The sequence below is a fragment of the Mobula birostris genome, chromosome 2, assembly GCF_030028105.1.
Source record: "Mobula birostris isolate sMobBir1 chromosome 2, sMobBir1.hap1, whole genome shotgun sequence".
NCBI lineage: Eukaryota > Metazoa > Chordata > Chondrichthyes > Myliobatiformes > Myliobatidae > Mobula > Mobula birostris.
This window is the reverse complement of record NC_092371.1, coordinates 111,575,407-111,596,655: the sequence shown is the minus strand read 5'-3', so window position 1 is coordinate 111,596,655 and position 21,249 is coordinate 111,575,407. Positions and strand designations below refer to the sequence as shown.

The window sequence follows — 21,249 nt, the reverse complement described above, 5'->3', positions numbered from 1 at the left end:
ATGAGCCCCGCCACTGTTATCTCATCGGCAGACTTGATAATGTAATTGCTCGTGTGATTGCCCATGTAGTCGTGTGTGAGAAGAGTGTACAGCTTGGGCTCAACACACAGCCTTGTGTTGAGGATGATGGGGAGGGAGAAGTGGTTGTGCATCGGGATTACCTGAGGTCTGTACATTAGGAAGTCCCAACACCCAGTTGCACAGTGGTGTATTTAGACCAAGGAATAGGAGTTTGTTCACCAAGGTCTGTGGGACAATAGTGACAATTCTGAAATGAAATCCAGAAACTGCATTCTGAGTCCTGATGAAGGGTCTCTGCCTGAAACATCGACTGTACCTCTTCCTAGAGATGCTGCCTGACCTGCTGCATTCACCAGCAACTTTGTGTGTTGCTTGAATTTCCAGCATCTGCAGAATTCCTCGTGTTTGCGTTCTGACATGTGTTCTTCGAATGGGGCCGGAATGGAGTTTTTGGTATGTGCCATTATCAGCCTTCAAAGCACTTCATGATGATTAGCATCAGTGCCAGTGGGCAGTAGTCTTTTAGTTCTGAAGGTGTAGAGTTCTTTGGTACAGAGATTTCTTTGGCTGATTTGAAGCATGTGGGGACAGCAGCCTGGATGAGTGAAGCATTGAAGATGTCTGTAAGGTGGTATGCCGACTCGGCTTGGGATGTCGTCTGGCCTGGTTACCTTATGTGGGTTGACTCTGCAGAGTCCTTCTCGCACCTGCTGCTCTTACAGGCTGCTCACCTGGAGGTACGGTAGCTTTTGTGGCTGGTGTTCTGTTGCATGCCCTGAAGCGTGCAAAAAGCTTGTTTAGAGCATCAGGGAGGAAGGTGTCACTGGTACAGTCAATGCTGTTATCCCTTGCATAGTCAGTAATGCCCTTGATGCCCAGCCACATACGCTGGGGATAGTTATCAGACAGGTGTTTCTGAATTTTTTTTGTGCGTAGGTGTTCTTTGCCCTCTTGATACCTAAAATGAGGTTTCTCAGGGTTGTTCTGCCACTGGACATGAAGGCAGCATTCCAGGCTTTTAGTAAGGAGTGCACCTCTGCATTCAGCTAGGGGTTCTGGTTGGGCTGTGAGATGACCCTTCTTGAGGTACCAACATCTACACTGTCTGGGTCTACTTAGTTTGTGATGACTTCCTTGAACATCTGCCAGTTGGTCTGTTCAAAACAGTCCTAAAGCATAGAGATCGCCACTTAGGCAATACGGTGATTGTCCTCTTGGCTGGTTTCTCCATCTTCAGCAGCAGTCGGAATGTGAGTTAAGTATAGCAAAATGATAGAGAATGAAGAATCTTTTAAAGCAGTTTAATTAAGCATACTATCTGTTTTGTTAAAATTAAAATGCCCCTCTATAAAGGCTATCTATCAGAATCAGACTTGTATGATGCAGAATTTGTTGTTTTGTGGCAGCAGTACCGTGCAACGTTACAAAACTATAAACAACAGAAACTCATAAGTTTTAATTATGTACCTATTTTTGTTTGTCAAAGCCTGTGAAACTTCTCTATAATTTAATATGAAATGTGTCTTGTGTGATAGGAAAAAATACCAGTTTGCATTTTATCAACTTGGATGTTCATAAAATACAAAAATAACTAATATATCAAAGTAGCAACAACTGGTAGACCCTCTTAGCTTGAAATAGCATTCTGCAGCTGCCCAGGGAGAGAAATAAACCCAAATTACAGATATATATCCCAGTTATAGAAAAAAATTCAATTTTAGATATGTCACTATACACAGAAAATAAAGAAAAAAAACTAAGCATTACAAATCATTAAAAATTATTAGATATAATTATTTCAAATTAATTTCAATTGTGATTTTTTTTCATTTTTGTAGTATAAAGTATTGAAACTACATTTATTCATAAGCACAGTCTTTATATTTAAAGAAAAAATGGACCTTATTCTGAAATATTTTAAGTTTGGAGATTTCCAACAGTAGCTCACTTAATGGTGTTTTTAATCCTATTACCTGAATATTCTGGCTACATTCAGACAAATGTCTATGTCATTCATGTGCTGTTCCATTATCACACACAGTTCCAATAGTGCTCCAGTGCTTAGGAACCTAGAGCGCGATTGAGGCAGATTTGCCAAGTTACGTAAAGTAGCAGTGACCTTCCAGTGAGAAAAAACAATTATTCAAAAACATGATTATTTTCAAAATATTGTTAACATTTCTCAGTTAATTCCACTAACTTATGAAATATTTTAATTGGCAATTAAAAGAAAATGGGAAATGTACAGTACCCATAGAAAGTATTCACTCCCCCTTGAAAGTTTTCATGTTTTATTGTTTTACAACATTGGATCACAGTGGATTTAATTTGGCTATTTGAAAACTGATCAACAGAAAAAACAAATTTCTACAAATTGGTCTAAAATTGATTGCATAACTACATAAATCAGTATTTAGTATGCACCTTTGGCAGCAATTACAGCCTTGAGTCTGTGTGGTTAGGTCTCCTGTCAGCTTCGTACATCTAGACACTGAAACTTTTTCCCCATTCATCTTTAGAAAACTGCTCAAGCTCTGTCAGATTGTATGGGGATTATAAATAAACAGCCCTTTTCAAGTCCAGCCACAGATTCTCGATTGGATGAGGTCTAGACTCTGACTTGGCCACTCCAGGACACTAACTTTTTGTTTTTAAGCCATTCCTGTGTAGCTTAGGTCATTATCTTGCTGGAAAACAAAGCTTCTCCCAGGTTGCAGTTTTCTTGCAAAATTGCATCAGGTTTTCTTCCAGGATTTCCCCATATTTTACTGCATTCATTTTACCCTCTACCTTCACAAGCCTTCCAGTGCCTGCTGCAGTGAAGCATCCCCACAGCACACCACCACCATGCTTCACGGTAGGGCTGACGTGCTTTTGATGCGCACTGTTTGGCTTGCACCAAACATAGCGTTTAGTCTGATAGCTAAAAAGCTCAATTTGGTTTCACTAGACCATAGAACCTTCTTCCAGCTGACTCCAGAGTCTCCCACATGCCTTCTGGCAAAGTCTAGCCAAGATTTCATGTGAGTTTTTTCCCCCAACAGTGGCTTTCTCTTTGTCACTCTTCCATAAAGCTGCAACTGGTGAAGCACCTGGACAAGTCGTTGTACAAGCATTCTCTCCCACCTCAGCCACTGAAGCTTGTAACTCCTCTAGAGTTGTCATAGGTCTCTTGGTGGCCTCCAAACACTAGTCCCCTTCTTGCACGGTCACTCAATTTTTGAGGACAGCCTGCTCCACAGCTGTACCATATTCTTTTCATTTCTTGATGATTGACTTAACTGTACTCCAAAGGATATTCAGTGACTTGGAAATTTTCTTATATCCATCTCCTGGCTTGTGCTTTTCAATAACCTTTTCTCAGAGTTGCTTGGAGTGTTCTTTTGTCTTCCTGGTGTAGTTTTTGCCAAGATACTGACACATCAGCAGTTGGACCTTCCGGATACAGGTGTATTTTTACTACAATCAATTGAAACACTTTGACTGCACACAGGTCTTCAAAAACAGATCTCCATTTTGTTAATTATGTGACTTCTAAAACCAATTGGCTGCACCAGTGATGATTTGGTGCGTCATATTAAAGGGGGTGAATACCTGTAAAATCAATTATTTTGTGTTTTACATTTGTAATGTATTTAAATCACTTTCTAGATATGTTTTCACTTGGACATGAAAGTGTTTTCCTGCTGATTAGTGTCAATAAAGTCAAATTTTAATCCATTGTTATCCAATGTTGTAAAACAATAAAACTTTCAAGGGGGGTGAATACCTTTTATCAGCACTGTAAATTTACAAACATTGTCAAATGCAGTAGGCATACAACTGTATCACACACTTAGCTTAGCACTATATAATATTTTTAGTAAAATGTCTTTTAGTAACATTCCATCCCTAAAATCACATATGCAATTCCTTTAACCCAATGTCATATATTTTATAGTTATTTCTGATTTATTAAACAAAATAGAATTACTTTAATTGTTCAAGAAAATACAAATAATTCTGTTACTTTATACCTGATTTTATTCTCCAGCAGCATTTCACAGAATTAAGATCAATTTTAATGGTCTGGTTTATTGGAGATTACAAAGCTCCAACACTAGAAACTGATTTCTCAATCTGGATTATTAAATATAAAATTATTTGCAATTACCTGATGTCAAGACAACAATTGAATGTCATTCCAAATTACATAATGTACAAAGCATTCAGTCTCAAAATGCATAAATTAAATTGCCCTTCAAGAAACAGTATTAACATTTGCAACATAAAGTGTGCTTTTTCTGTATCTTTCTTAGGTTGCAAATGATAATACTGTTTCGCAGAAGATAAATTCTAGCCTTAGATAAATTTGACTTGGACTGTACTGTTAAGTCCATTTGTTTGCAAATGCTGAGATCACTATCTAAAGTTAACCAGAAGCAACTGCCAGAACATTTCTCATCCTCAGTCATCCAATGCTTATAGCTACCAACGAAAGCAATCTAAAATAGAAAATTAAACAAAATGCTCCTGTACACTTCCTAAAATCCATTTATAGAGTAATATACCTAAACCCTTCACTCTAATCTGATAAGCTACAAAATAGTAGCACTGTACTCATTGAGGACCAACATCAATACTATCATTAAGCCCAGTGTCAAAGACAATGTTGCTGTTGTGTGGCAAACATATCTCCATCTTGTGGGGGATGTTTACTATATCTCTTCATACTTTGCCCTGGACCATGACCCTAAGCTAATGTTAATCAGATTCTTTTGGAGATGGCCCATCAGTTTTCAATTTCGAGAGCACTCAATCATGCACAGCACATTTCTACAGCCTCCAAAAGATCCACCATTTCAAACAGTTCTTGTCCCATAGAACTTGTTTCTTCCTCTTCAATCTATCCTCCTTCCACTCATAAACTCCTTACCAACACCAGGGACACACCAGAACCACTCCACAACTTTAATAGTACCCAATATTTTGGTCCACCCACCAGTTCATTTTTAAGATGAATATCTAATCCAACCTCTGTCCCAAAAACAGATGATCTGAAAGACCTTCATTTCTTCATTGAGCAGATAACCAACCAGTCCTCCTCAACCTCCATTCTCTTCCAGGTTGAGCATTTTCACATTAAATAACTTCTCCTTCAACGTTACTCACTTTCTCCAATAAAAGGTGTAGAAACAGGAAGCTGTATTCTCACCTTTTTATGGGATACCCAAGACTTTTTAACCTCAATATATTAAATGCTATATCTCCTTCTTGCTCTCAAGAAAAGATTCAAATGTTTCTTCACCTTTGCCATTTACTTCCACCCTGCACTCACTTTCAATTAGTCTATTAGTAACATTCTAACATTTCTTTTCCCTTTCTAAACTTCACAGTATTCATTTCAATGAATAGATATGTGACCTGCAACTATTTCTAGCCTAAGGACTCTGATAGCTAACAGACAATGCTTCCTCTAAATCTGATGTCCGGTCTCCATCTCTGTCATGTCTATTCTGATAATGCCACTTTCCACACCTACACCTCCCAAAATCTCGATGAAACCTTTGACCTGAAATGTTAACTCAGTTTCTTCTTCCACAGATACCACATGACCCGCTGTGTTTTTCCAGCATTTTCTTTATTATATTATATACAGTATATATATCTCCATCCTATAGGTCTACTGCAAAACTGACCTATTCCTCTGTTCCACCCCACCCCCTGGTACACATCATACATATAGTTAGTTGCTTCGTGCACCCACGCCATTACATCTTGTGATTTGTGTACAAGGATCAATAAGTACCTCTGAATATCAACTGTTAAATCCTATCTCACTTTTTCTAAAGTTTGCTTTTCTACTCTTCACACCAAAATGAACAACTTCACACTTACTCTTTAAGTGATCTTCTTACCTGATCACTTAAGCTGTTTATATTTATTTGTAACAAAAAGAGAAAATGCTGGAAACACTCAACAGTTCAGACAGCATCTGTGGAAAGAGAAACAGTTAGCACTTCAGACTGGAAACCCTTGAGAACTGTGAAATTGAGAAAATGAGTTGGTTTTAAATTATAGAAGGTGGAGTTGGATTGAGAGAACTATCTTTGAGGGAAGAGGCCATGGTTTCCCAGGTGATACCACAGTTAAGGTTAGTAGATGGAGAGAGACAAAACATATATTAGAACTATGAAATAAGGTCAGAATTCTTACAGAAAGCATAAAGAACAACAGTTCATGTTCCGTCTAGACATGTTGGAATGTTTATTTCTACATTTCCTCACAATACAGAAGGTGGCCAATTTACTTCTTCCGGTCTATATTGACTCTCACAGCATTCCATTCCCCAATAATTTGCCCTCTTGCAGTATTCAAGACATAATATTGAATTCAGTAATTTAATTTTGCTTATCCTGTTTGAATCAGAACTTAACAATTTTCACTAAGTTTATCCATCTGTAATTAGCTGAGTTGTTCACTCTATTCAGACACTGCATTGTCCTCTGGGCATTTCCAGCATTCTTCTCCCCTTTTCAGGTTTAACCAAAACTCTGACCAGCATTTCCCAGCTCTGTTTTCTCTCTGTATAACTTTCTTTACCAGCCTATTAACTGGACAGCTTCATAAACATTGGAATCACCTGGGCAACCCTGCCCTCAACCTATGAGATAAATTCCCTTTCTCCTATCCTTCATTCTCCTGCCCTCTATGCAATTTAAGATCATCTTGTTTTCTCACCTCAACAGTTGTAATGAAGATGGGTCCTGAAAATGCTAACTTTTTTTTTACTATAGATACTGCCTGATCTGTTGAGTACTGGCAGAACTTTCTGTTTTTGCTCTAGATTTGCACCATTTGCAGACTCTTGATTCCCATTTTGTCTGTAGCATGGCCACTTCATGCATTCTTGCTTTGCCAGAAAGGCCACAAACTTACCAATCAGCGAGTTGGAAAGCTGATACTTAGACAAACACAAGGGGAAAGGGAAAAAACACAAAGCTGAAAGTAACCAGCTGTTTCATAAAAAGTTATAAATGCAGATTGTAATAATGAAGTCAATTAAAACATTCATCAAAGAACTTATAATGTTTCAGCAATTCTGATTTAAAACAGAAACTTTCTCTTGAACATTAAAATAGATTCAATGTGCTATTCAAAAAAAGCTATTGACACTAGAGATGCAATTCAGTTTATATGCTTTAAGGAAATAGTCTGAATAAGCGATGTTCTACATCTGGTTGAATATTTGACTTTTAAAATACTTTTTAAAAAAAACAAAATGAAAGGAAAACCAATATTAAATATTACTTTCATAATTATAGAGAAAAAAATAATAGACATTAACACGCAACATAGTAGTTCTTAAAATGGGGAGAAAGAAAATGCCAAAAGAAAAAAAGAGAAATAAACAAAGGGAGAACAATAAATTTTAATGTTTGTTTTAATTTTTCAAGAGTGGAAGAATAGCAACATGCTAATGCATCTACTTAAATCAAATGGACATTCTAATTTTGATAAATAAAGCAAGCTCCTATGCAATGTTAAAGGACTAGAGCAACATAAAGAGCGAAAAGGGAACAATTTATCAATTTGGCTGAACAACAGACAGATGCCAGAATGATTGATAATTTTTACTTAAATGATTTCCCAGATTTAACAAAAATGATGATTGTCCAGATGTTACCTGGAAAAGACCACAAAGGAGAGCAGAGCAACTGTGGTAAAAACCATTGCTTAGAACCATGACCACTAATGCCAAATATTGTAAATTTGTGTCAGAAAAAGGCATTATAACACAGGACAGCAATTTTTTTTTTTGGAAGTGTTGCTTCTTCAGAAATTTATTTTGGTTATGATAGACTGCTTGAAGCTGAACATAAATATAATTTCAGACTATTTGTATCATGTAGGAATTTGGAGAAACAAGAAATTAACCTTTGTTGACTATAAATGCAGTTAATTGCAACAGTGCTGATGCTTTGAAATAGTTCAACTAAGCTAATCATATTTTGTTGATGATTTTCATTTGTATTCAGTGCCTGGGGCTTCTTGCTTAAGTGTACAACAATAATCAGCCAGCCCTGATACCGTTTCTCCATGACTGCAAGGTCCTGGTGAAACCTTTCTCCATGTTCCTCACTGACAGCACCAAGATCACTGACAGGTAAGAGGTCTAAATGGGCACACAGAAAATGAATCTTTAGTAACCTGTTGCAATTCATGGTTTTGTATGCTTGAAGCATGTTGTCAATGAGCTACACATAGTTTGGTGCTCTCTAGTTGCCAATAAATTTTTCAACAACATTCTTGAATTCAAGAAATGCAGCTATGATCTATGCAAAGTCATCAAGGCAGCGAAACAATACAGGGATAAGATCCAAACACAACTCTCCACCAGCAACACACGCAGCTTGTGGCACATTACACATTTAGACAGAGGCGTAACATAAAGGTTTTTACTCCTCATTTATGTGAATGATGTAAAAAATGAAGTCAAGTCAATTCAATTTAATTCAATTCAATGCCTTCCATACAATTTTCTTCAGCCCTACTAGAAGTTTTTTGAGTTGTCTATCACTGATGACCTGTTTGACTTGTGGACCTACAAAACTGCCTTCCTTAATCTAGACATCAGTTATTCTGGGAAATATCTGTCTCAAATATTGAAATGCTTCACAGAAATTTGTGTGCCTTGTGACAGCAGATGCCATCCTTGCAGTCTTGAACCCAATAACACTGCTTTTGCCTTTGACAAACCCAAGTCTCTGACCAGGTCATTTATCTCAGATTGAGTTATCAGATGAGCCTTACTCGACATAATGGGTTCAAAATCTCTATCAGTATCATTTTCCATTCCTGGCTCGTGCATCATGGCAGCTTCATCTGCCTCCTCTAGACTCCATGACTCTGGTGGCTTCAGTTAAAGTTAGTCCCGAGCCTTGTGGCCCATCAGGCCAGTGATTATGCCAGTTTCCGTGGCGTGAAGAAACTGGAAGTATGAGACTCCCACCCCCACCCCTGGATAGGATGCCAGTCTATCGTGAGGTTAACCCCCAGCATTTTGCCAGTACCCATTTTCAGCTGGGTGGACTGGAGCAGTGTGTGGTTAAGTGCCTTGCTCAAAGACACAACACACTGCCTTGGCTGGGGCTTGAACTCACGACCTTCAGATCGCCAGTCCAACACCCCAACCACTTGGCCACGTGCCATACACAAGTGGTGGCTTCAGTACAGGAAAACTATCATCATGTGGCACAGGTCTGATGGCTGAAAGGAGATTGGGTGTTCAATGGATTTCTTGCTTTTAAGCAGATAAACCAGACACACTGTTCAGACAGAAGTAGCAGTCTGTGACATGATCCTCCTGCTCTCACCATATCATCGGGACAGTGAATGACATTGACTTCTGGGTAGCTCTGAGCCAAGCTCTAAGATCAACAGTGCATGTTGTGCAGGAAATGTGAGGAGCCCAGGCTTTGTCTTGGTCGCCAATTTTACACCCAAAGTAGAGTTCATGCGCTTTCTTAATAAGAGAAGTCATTCTCTGTCTTTGAGTTTTAAGTGTATACCCATCACAAATACAACAGAAGGTATCATGCTGTTGCAACATTGGTGAGACATTTTGCTGTCACAAGTACTTCTGATAATACAATTACATTATTATAATGAGTACACACAATATGCTATGTGCGTACAGTATGCGCAGCAACATGATCATAATCTGATATACATATAAACCCAGTGCATAGAACGATGTGTGAGTGATGTTTTTACAGCCTTTCTAAAACCTGTCCTTCCATGCAGCATCCACTCTGCCTAAGCATGCCCAGGCACGCCTGAACAAGATAGAAAACTTTTCAGCTTACTTTGTTGGCATCATTTTAATTGACTTGAATTAAGAACTGAAATAATAAATACAAGTGATTAAAAAAAAATTGGTGCATGATGGGGAAATTTCATGGTGACTTTCATGATCAGCGGCTCAAAATATGTAAGATACACCCAAAAGTATTCAGGAATTAAAATCTTTGCTGTGCAGTGTAATGGTTTAAAGGTTCAAAGAGAATGAAAGGCCTTAAATGCTTTCCAAAATTACATTACTTCAGAGACACATTATGTTGATATACTTAATCCACTCATCAATAATCCCCCAAGTTACTTGATGTCCATCAGTCTGGGTTTCTTCTCCCTATGCCAGACATCCCACCTCTCCCAGAAGTACCGGGAGTCTCCCACATGTTAATAGTGGCTCCCTGATGCCTGCAAGTTATATACAATGTCCCAGAAATTGATTTTTTTGAGAGCAAGGTGAGAGAACGCACGAGGAAGAGCGAGGGAGCGAGCGCGAGCAAGAAAGCAAGCGCGAGTGAGAGTGACCACAAGAGAGAGCACGAGAGCGAGCGACAGAGAGCGAGAGCAAGAAAGCAAGCGCGAGAGAGCGAGCGCGAGTGAGAGCAACCACGAGAGCAAGAGTGAGAAAGCAAGTGCGCACGAGAGAGAGCGACCACGAGTGAGAGAGCGCGCGCGCGCACGATAAAGAGCGAGAGAGTTCCAAAAAAAGTCAGAGTGGCAGAGTGTTCCAAAAAAAGAATACGTAAAACGTACGTCAGTCCAGACTACACTAAAGTGTACCCCTGCCTAATAGGGGTCAAAATAATGACAGTGTTGCTCACTGCACTGTTTGCAACAGTGACTTTTCTATTGCCCATGGTGGGTTAAGATTGTAAAAGACATGTTGAGGTGAGTTTAACAGGTGTCATTCGTTCATTAGCATAGCTAACCTTATTTAAACTAGCTGGTTAGCTGCTAAGGAGCTACTCTATTGCAGACATCCCACCTCTCCCGGAAGTTCTGGGAGTCTCCCGCAAATTCATGGCGCTACCTCCCTGAAATGAGTTTGTGCAGGGTGGGATGTCTGCTATGCCTACCTTTCCGATGCCCTCCACTTCTGGTTTCACTTGCACATCCTTCCTCCCTTAACTGTTTCCACCCATTACCCACCAGCCTCTCAAAATTGCCCCTCCCTCCCCTTCACCTGGCTCTGTGTGCCTATCAACCCCCACCTCACCTGGTTCCACCCATCAACTACTAGCCCCCGTCTTACCCCCTGCCCCTGACCTCTTTATACTAGCCATCTTTCCTCCACCAGCCCAGTCCTGATGTAGGGTCTTGGCTGAAAATATTGAGTATCGCTTTGCCTCCGCAGATGTTGCTCGACTCAGAGTTCTTTCAGCAGTTTTTTTTCATTCTAATGCAAACTAGGAAGTAAGACAAAGTACACAGCAATTTAAGAAAAAAGATTATGAGAAAGAAGGTGTTCTAGTTAGTGATATATGAGGAATAAGGTTCTGACTTTACGAACAGTTTTATGTTTGAATTGCTGACGTGTCCTGAAAACTGGATCTCACTAGTTCACCTTTTACATGGATTGAGTGAAAAAGTTATGCAAAAGGTAGATATCAGAAACTCTATGCACCTACTAATGTACCAAATCATATCATACAGACAGAGCAGCCTTAAAGTGAGCACATCCTTGAGTCTGATAAGGTAGTAAGATACACCCTGAATACAAAAGGAGGAACATTATGTTAGCCAGAGGCTCCAATTACTACATAGTGTACAGCTGGAGTACCCAGCTTAGCCAATTGTGCCTTGTGGTTAACAATTTTCCTATCTATATAATATATCAAGTAACGTTGATCATCAACCTGATGTCCACCAAGTTCATAACTCAGATTTAGGTTATAAGTTTCCTAGGGGTAGTTTTTGTGGACATTGTGGGAAATAGGGGTCAGCATACAGATAGGGTCAGGGATGAGGAGCATGCAATATTAGGGGCAGTAAATGAAGAGTTAGGGGAAGGAGCTGGAGGTCAGAGGCCAACAATCTCTGAAGACAGAGGTCCAAGGTCAGAGGTCTGCAGCCCTCATGAATGAGGGCCAGTGATCCTGGAGGTCAGAGGCCCGAGATCAGCGAGTCCCAGATTGGAGGCCTGAGGTTTTGAGGCCCGGAATTGGCGAGACCAGGGGTCAAAGCCCATTGGTTGATGAGTCTGGAGGTTGAAGTCCCGAGGTCAGAGAGTCTGAAGGTTGAAGCCCCTCGGTCGAGGTTGGAGGTCCGACATCCACGAGTCTGGACCTAGGAGGTCCAGAGGGAGTCTGTCCTGGAGTGGGACACCATCTGAGTGTACGTATGAATGAGGGGGGTGGGAAAGGGGTTAGTTTTCCTGTTGTTGCTTGCTACATTTTATTGGTGTGTTCTGCTGAATTTGTAGGGATGCTATGTTGGTGCCAAAATGTTTGGCAACACTTGCCCCAGCACAACCTCAGACTGTGTCGCTGTTAATACCACTAAGAGAAACCGCTAAGAGGACCGCATATAATAAAGGCAATGGACCTAATTTGCCACCATTCAAAAAATACTCCAGTTTAGGACTATACAACAATCCCGCCACAGCCCACTAGTTACAACCTAAAGTGGCTCTGTTTATTCCTACTCCTTTCTTTCTATATGATAACCAATTCTCAATTCATGTCAGTGTATTACATCCAACTCTGTGTCCTCTAACTCTGTTAACCATACTCCTACATGAGACCTTAAAAAAAGTTTTTAAAAATCCAAATACATCACAGCCAATGGTTTCCTTAAGTCATCTCCTCAAAGAGCTACAGTAAATTAATTAAACCTAGGTAGAGTAATATGAAATTCAAGTCAACTTTCTGATACAGGTGGAATCATACTACTAAGGACCCTGTATTCTTTCAAGAGAACAGATTGGTATGCATGTATTTTCAGCAGACGTATGATGTAATGCTGTACCAAAGGTCATTGTAGTAAATAAGTGTTTATAGTACAGTACAGAAGGTAATATATTGTATGGATAAAAGATTGTCCTGGTAACAGAGAGTGGCCATAAATCATCTTTTCTTGGTTGCTAAATTGTAACAAGTGCTATCCCACAGGATTTGGTGCTAAGAGCTTAAATATTTACAACTTGCATAATTAGCTTGTATGAAAGTTCCAGACACACAGTTGCTAAATATTGATAGGAGAGTAAGTTGTGAAGGGAACGTACACTGGCTTCAAAAGGGATATGGTAACCAAGTAGAGATTTGGCAAATGAAATATAACATGGGAAAATGTGAAGTTGTCTATGTTTGCAAGAAGAAACATATCCTCTAAATAATGAGAGATCTTATGTGGTCCCTGAACATCACCTCTTTGGTCAAGAAAGCACAGCAACATCTCTACTTCCTGAGGAGATTGAGGTGAGAGAGGCTCCACCGCCACCCACACTCTCCCACCATTTTAACCAATTTTTTCAGGAGTACCACTGAGAGTGTCCTGACTGACTGCATCACCGTCTGGTACGGGAATTGCAAGGCATCTGACTGCAAGTCCCTACAAAGAATTGTGAGGACAGCTGAGAGGATCATCGGGGTCTTTCTTCCACCTGTTAGAGATATTTATCAGGAATGCTACGCATGCAAAGTCGTTAGCATTGTCAATGATCCCTCCCATCCGTCCAACAATCTCTTTGAATCCCTACCATCAGGCAGGATGTACCATAGCATTAGGAAAAGAATTTTTAGGATGGGAAGCAGTTTCTTCCCCCAAGCTGTAAGATTACTGAATTCTCTGCCACCATCTAGGTCTCATCACTTGTGAAGTGCCAGTAGCATTATATTGTATACTTGTTAAAATTTTTCGTAAAAGCACCTTATTATTTGTTAATTTATTCGTGGTAATATTACCTTATGGGTTTTGAATGTGAGTTACATGTACTGTGTGGTGCTTCTTGGTCCAGAGGAACATTGCTTTGTTTGGCAGTACACACGTGTACAGTTGAATGACAAAGGAAGAACTTGAACGTGAGTGTAGAGCTGTGAGATGCAGAGGGATCTAGGTACCCTAGTGCATAATTTATAAATGACATGTGAATAATTAGAAAAGCCAGCAGAATGTTATTTACTTCTAAGGGAATTGAGTGCAATAGTAAGGAGGTTATGCTTCAGTCGCATATGGCAATGAGGAAACCACATTTGGAATACTGTTAACACTATTGGCCTCATTATTTAAGGAAGAATGGAAGCAATTAACAAGTCTTACTTGTCAGATAGCTGGGGTGGCTTATGAGGAAAAGTTAGATAGGCTAGGCTTGTATACTTTGGAGGTTAGAAGGTTGTCGGGGGACATGATTAAAACATATAAAATCCAATGGGGACACAACTGAGTGGATGTGAGAGGATCCAGAACTAGGGTCCACAGTTTAAAAATAAGAGGTTGCCAGTTCAAGGCAGAGATCAAATTTTTCCCCACCTCTCAGATAAATCCTTAAATCTATAATTATCTTGAAGGTAGTGGAATATTTTTTGAATATTTTTGAATATTATTACTCAATAAATATAATTGATTTTTTTAGGCAAAGGTAGATGAACTAATAAAAAGGCGGGGGAGGTAGGGGTAATCAAAAGATACTGGGGTAGGTGGAATTGCAAAATTCAGGCTGAATTAAGATCAGCCATGATATTACTGAATGGTGAAGCAAGCTTGAAAGGCCAGTGAAAACCTGAATTAAATGAAAAAAAACCTCTCAAGTCCAAGAGTAACAGCAACTGATGCTGGTGAAAGGTCTATGACCTGAAATACTAACTCTTTTCTTTCCATAGAAGCTGCATGAACAGCTGAGTATCTTTTTGGCAACTTCTGTTTCCATTTGAGGAGTTAATTGGCCTACTCCTTACTTCTAATTTGCATGTTCATTTCTAACAACACCAGAATCTACCCGATCATCCATAATGTTCCCGTGCTGCTGAACTATCTGTTGTTCCTCCAGCAACCAATATCTTTAACTCTAATCTGCTCCTCTCAAGCCCATTCAGCTTCATGCAAATAGAGAGGAGCCCCTTCCAGAATTGGGACCATCCACAAAGCCACATGAATGGGCTAAAGTGGAAACTTGACAAACTAGTTTACTATTTTCGCATGTACCAAGGAACAGTGAAAAAACTTCTCTTACATACCAATCAACTCATGATAACTGTGCATTGAGGCAGTACAAGTTAAAACAATAACAGTGCAGAATAAAGTGTAACAGTTATAGAGAAAGTGCAGTGCAGGTAGACAATAGGTGCAAGGTCATAATGAGGTAGACATAGGGGTTCCCAACCTTTTTTATTCCATGGACCCCAGGTTGGGAAACTCTTGGTAGATGGCAAGGTCAAGAGTCCATCTTGCTGTACTAGAGAACATTCAATAGACTTGTAACAGTGGGATAGAAGCTAACCTCGAGCTTGGGGTTTGTGCTTTCCGGCATATGTACAGCATCTTCTGCCACTGGGAGGGGGAAGAAGAGAGAAGGTGGATAATGTCTAGGGGGTGCAGCTTAGGAGACAGTGGCGGCTAACCGACTCCTCTGCTTGCACCTTCGGAAATAGCTCTATTTCTATCTTTAATATCTCTGTTTTTCTTTTTCAGGGTTCTTTTGAAGACCCTGACCTGGAATTACACGCTGACTTTGGTTCTTTGCGGGAATGGGACCTGTTCTCGGGGTCTGAAGACTGGCCATTATTTGATATACCAAGGACACGGCCTAGAAGATTAGCATGCCTTTGGAGCTTTGGGATTTTGTGACTCTGGAGGCGAGCAAACTCGAGGTTGGTGCCTCTGCAGTAAATCAGTGTGTCGTGGGAGATGGAAGATCGAAAGCAGCAAGCTGGCTGCTGGCTGTGTGCCCAAAAACCTAAGTTCCTTGGGCACAGAGCTCGGAAAAAGCAACGCAATGGATTTTTAACATCGTAAATCAGCGAGTTGTTATGTCTCTCTCCCTCTCACTATGAAACGGAGACACCTCTTTTTCCCTTATTAGGGAGAGAGGAGAGAGAGAGAGCCTGTAGTATGTCGAATTACCGGGTGAACAATGAGTCTTCGAGGTACTGCAAGTCTGTGTCTTTATTAATGCTTTCCTGCACGTTAGAGTGCTCGGTGGGAGGGGGCGCTGATGTTTTTTTTTGCTGGTGGGGGAGGGGGGAATTGTGGCTTTGCTGCTGCTTATGCGTGGGTGGGGGAAGCTGGGGGGCTTTGGGGTTCTAACATTGAACTGTCATTCATTTTTTGGGGCATTCCTCTATTTTCGTGGATGGTTGTGAAGAAAAAGAATTTCAGGGTGTATATTGTATACATTTCTCTGACATTAAGTGTACCTTTGAAGCCTTTGATTATGCTGGCTGCTTTATGGAGGCAGCAAGAAGTGCAAACTGGATCCTTAGTGGGGAGGATGGTTTCCATGATGTGCTAAGCTGTGCCCACAACTCCCTGCAGTTTCTTGCAGTCATGGGCCGTGCAGTTACCCCAGCAAACCATGATGCATCTGAATCAGACGCATTCTATGGTGTATCAACAACAACTGGTGAGGGTTGAAGCAAACGTGCCAAATTTATTTTGGCCTTTGAGGAATATTCTTTTGTCCTTCATCTCGCCTGCCTTCCATCCTATAACAGGCCTGCCCTTTTGTTTCCTTCTTTCCTCTTGATCTTAAAATTAATTTATCTTATACTAGATTTTGTGAAAGATCAAGGATTAAATTCAAGAATCCAGATGAAGGGTCCAACCCAAAATGTCATTTTTTCATTTCCCTCCAGAGCAGCCTGACCTGCTGAGTTTCCCTATCTTCTTGCTGGCATCTCCAGATTCCAGCATCTGCAGTGTTTTGTGTCTCCAAGTTGTAGCAGGGATCAGTCCTTAACTTGTAGACCACTAACGATATTGTCCTCACCCACATCTCTTCCATTTCCTATTTGTCTGCTTTTACTCCTTCCCCAGCTCATCATAACAGAGATAGGGGTCCCCTTGTCCTCACCTACCACCCCATGAGCCTCTATATCCAGTGCATCATTCTCTACAACTTCCACCATCTCTGACAGGATCCTACCACCCAGCACATCTCCTCTCCCACTTGCTTTCCACAGGGAATCACTCTCTATATGACTCCCTTGTGAACTCAAGTCTCCCCACAAATATCCACCCTGGCACATCCTTGCAACTATAACAAGTGCTACACCTGCCCCCACACTTCATTCCTCACCACCATTCAGGGCCCTAAACAGACCTACCAGGTGAGGTGTGGCTTTAACTTTGAGCCTGTTGGGGTCATCAGTTGTATCTGGTGCTCCCAGTGCAGCCTCCTCTACATCGGTGAGATCTGACACAGATTTGGGGACCGCTTCATCACGCACTTTCACTCTGTCCAGTGCAAAAGGTGGAATCTCCTGGTAGCCACTAATTTCAATTTGACTTCCCATTCCCAAACCAACATGTCAGTCCATGGCATCCTCTATTGTCACATTAAGGCCAAATGAAGGTTGGAGGAGCAACACCTCATGTTCTATCTGGGCAGTCTCCAACCTGATGGCATGAATATTGATTTCTCTAACTTCCAGTAACTACTCCCCCCTTGTTTCCCCCCAACATTTTTTGCCCCCCTGCTTCACCTTCTCTTGGGCCCTCTTCTCCTGCCTTTATGATCTACCTATAACCTTCCTTTGGTTCTCCACCTTTCTTATCAGATTCCTTCTTCTTTAGCTCTTCACCTCTTCTGCAAACTACCTATCTTCTCCCTCACTTGGTCTCATTTGTCACCTGCCAGCTTGTACTCCCCCTATTTCTCCCTGCCCCACTTCCCCACCTGCTTATTCTGGCTTCTGTCCCCTTCCTTTCCAGTCCTGATGAAGGGTCTGGTCCCAAGACAATGACTGGTTACTTCCTTCCATGAATGCAGCCCGACTTGCTGCGTTCCACCAAAATTGAGTATGTTGTTTATAGACTTTTAAACCAGTTTGTGTATGTAAAGAGCGCCATCCACTGGCTGCTTTGAGAAAAAAAACTAAAGGTTTTGAGAAAACATATATTGTAAATTTTTGATATGCTTTTCATAGAAATAGTTACCTTGGCATCTATTTCTTATATTCATTCCTCCATTTTAATGAATTTAATAATTTGTGGTAGAAAAGGCAAATCTCAATCAGTTCCTCTCCTTTACCTTGAATATTTTTAAAGCACCAAAGACAGAAAGCAGAATGGAAATCTAGCAGGAGAGTTAATGTAAGATGAAATAAATGGATGCTAATCATCAAAAAAGTTGCATTCTGTAAGTTGTATATCCAGAGAAAACAAATAATTAACAATTTCTCTAACATTTTAAACTTAGGTTATTGGCACTACATGAAAAGCTGGAACGTGAAAAGAGAATTGCAAAGCACATGACAAAATATAGATGTAAAATTTTGAGGGAGTCTTTAGTTTTGGTGCTCAGAGATCAGTATCAAACTGCTTTGCTAATAATTGTTTGAAAATTGCATAAATGAATTATTACTATGTACAGCAAAAAAATCTACCCTGAGCTTTCATCTAGAATTGGTATCTCACTTGTAAAGAAGTTTTTCATTTTGGATTTTGATTTATTATTATGTGGAGCACCTAAATATTACAAGGAAAGGCTGGGGTATTTATTTTTACAATGCCCCTGAACTAGAGATCTGGACAGCAATGCTAGAATCAGACTGTCTTTAAAACAGGGAGAATATGAAGGAAAGGCAAAATAAGTAAACAAAGATATAGAACCATAGAACCATAGAAACTACAGCACAGAAACAAGCCCTTTGGCCCTTCTTGGCTGTGCCGAACCATTTTCTGCCTAGTTCCACTGACCTGCACACGGACCATATCCCTCCATACACCTCCCATCCATGTATCTGTCCAATTTATTCTTAAATGTTAAAAAAGAACCCGCATTTACCACCTCGTCTGGCAGCTCATTCCATACTCCCACCACTCTCTGTCTGAAGAAGCCCCCCACTAATGTTCCCTTTAAACTTTTCTCCCCTCACCCTTAACCCATGTCCTCCGGTTTTTTTCTCCCCTTGCCTCAGTGGAAAAAGCCTGCTTGCATTCACTCTATCTATACCCATCATAATTTTATATACCTCTATCAAATCTCCCCTCATTCTTCTACGTTCCAGGGAATAAAGTCCTAACCTATTCAATCTTTCTCTGTAACTGAGTTTCTCAAGTCCCGGCAACATCCTTGTAAACCTTCTCTGCACTCTTTCAACCTTATTTATATCCTTCCTGTAACTTGGTGACCAAAACTGAACACAATACTCCAGATTCGGCCTCACCAATGCCTTATACAACCTCATCATAACATTCCAGCTCTTATACTCAATACTTCGATTAATAAAGGCCAATGTACCAAAAGCTCTCTTTACGACCCTGTGATGACACTTTTAGGGAACTTTGTATCTGTATTCCCAGATCCCTTTGTTCTACTGCACTCCTCAGTGCCTTACCATTAACCCTGTATGTTCTACCTTGGTTTGTCCTTCCAACGTGCAATACCTCACACTTGTCAGTATTAAACTCCATCTGCCATTTTTCAGCCCATTTTTCCAGCTGGTCCAAGTCCCTCTGCAAGCTCTGAAAACCTTCCTCACTGTCTACTACACCTCCAATCTTTGTATCATCAGCAAACTTGCTGATCCAATTTACCACATTATCATCCAGATCATTGATATAGATGACAAATAGCAATGGACCCAGCACTGATCCCTGTGGCACACCACTAGTCACAGGCCTCCACTCAGAGAAGCAATTCTCTACCACCACTCTCTGGCTTCTTCCATCGAGCCAATGTCCAATCCAATTTACCACCTCTCCATGTATACCTAGCGACTGAATTTTCCTAACTAACCTCCCTTCCTAACTAACCTAACCAACCTCCCATAAACAAGAGAAATCAGCAACACAAACAAAATGCTGGAGGAACTCAGCAGGCCAGGCAGCAACCATGGAAAAAAAAAGAGTACATTCGACGTTTTGGGCCGAGACCCTTCAGCAGAATATAAATATATTACACACGTGTATATTTTAAACATAGGTTTAAAATGTTATTTTTAACCCTTATTCCTATTCTCCAAAATATTGACAATGTGAAATGATTGCCTGATTTACTATGCAATAGTTAATATGTGAACCTAAATAGCAAATCTTAAAGCTGAGTTCAAGGTCTTGGTAGGAGTATTATCAAACAAAATTTGACATCAAACCACATCAACCAGGAACTAAATGAAGCAAGTCTTAATGAGTGCTTCAAAGGAAAAGCGGCAGAGAGGTGGGAAGAAATTTCATAAAAAGCTTCAAGGTCTGGATCTGAGTTCTATTGGTGAAGAGATTATAGACTGAGATGTGCATAGGCACAGAAGTAATATTCCAGCAGGATTTTAAAAATGAGAAGATAACAATGAGGGAAATGTTAGATGGAGAAAAGAGATTTAAAACCAGAGATGCGAATTTTTAAACTGTGAGCATTGCCATGCTGATCCTAATAAATCAGCTTGTGCACACATGAATGATGGGCACAATTTGGGATGAGTATAAGGGTTTTGTATCTTAAGTTTATTAATGCTTATGCCTACTTGTACAACCTAATTTTTTTTCTCACCATTTCTAAATGACAATATGCAGCTAAAACATGGCAAGTACTGAGGCCCTCTGTTGGTCTGGGATAGCCACGGAAATTGTGTTCCAGCTGTCTACGTGATATACAAGCCGGTATGGAGAGCAAGCTGTTGCCCATGCAGCCGATGAATCCAAAGGAACAGCAGAGACCGATACGGTTTGGCACCAGTGGCATTACAGGAAATCACAATCAGTGTTGAACTCAATGTAGGACTACCTCAGAGACTCCAGCTCTGGATTTTACCTCCCGAAGCCTTCTCCATGAGTGGGTATAGCCGTAAATCAGTGGAGGTTTGAAATCAGAGTTTCCCTTCTCCTACATGAGCTGCCAACCACAGCTGACAAGCTCTATCTGCACGGAGTGGCTGGTTTTAAAGTACCAGTGGCCTGCCTTTGCCCCTTCTCCTGTCAGCAGAAATGATTCCACCGGGCTTAATAGCTAAGCCACACATGAAGGCCAGAAGCTTGACTTGGTTGTCAGAGGCCATTTGAGATGCATGCTTTGGGAACATTTAATAGGTAGTGGGAGCTTATCTCCACTACCACTCCCAGCTATAACAACCTTAAAAAAAACACACTCTCAGTGATCTATAAACATACTAAGAGTAAAAATTATGCACTCCTACACGTCTCATAAGAAAAGCATGATTATACAAGAGCTACAACACAATCCAATAATGAAATTAAAGCTATTAAAATTTCATTACTCTGGTATGAACAAAAACTGGTAAT

At 40.4% G+C, this 21,249-nt stretch overlaps 1 protein-coding gene across 4 annotated transcripts in view; it reads right to left on the bottom strand.

Annotated features, from left to right (window-relative positions):
* The window catches only part of armc2 (armadillo repeat containing 2), a 102,753-nt gene that overhangs the window by 30,560 nt on the left and 50,944 nt on the right, over nt 1-21,249 (bottom strand). For all 4 annotated transcript variants that reach the window (XM_072246145.1, XM_072246146.1, XM_072246147.1 and 1 more), the window contains one exon: nt 1,995-2,140. In XM_072246145.1, coding sequence (XP_072102246.1) covers nt 1,995-2,140 — 146 coding nt within the window. The remainder of the gene's footprint in view (nt 1-1,994; nt 2,141-21,249) is intronic.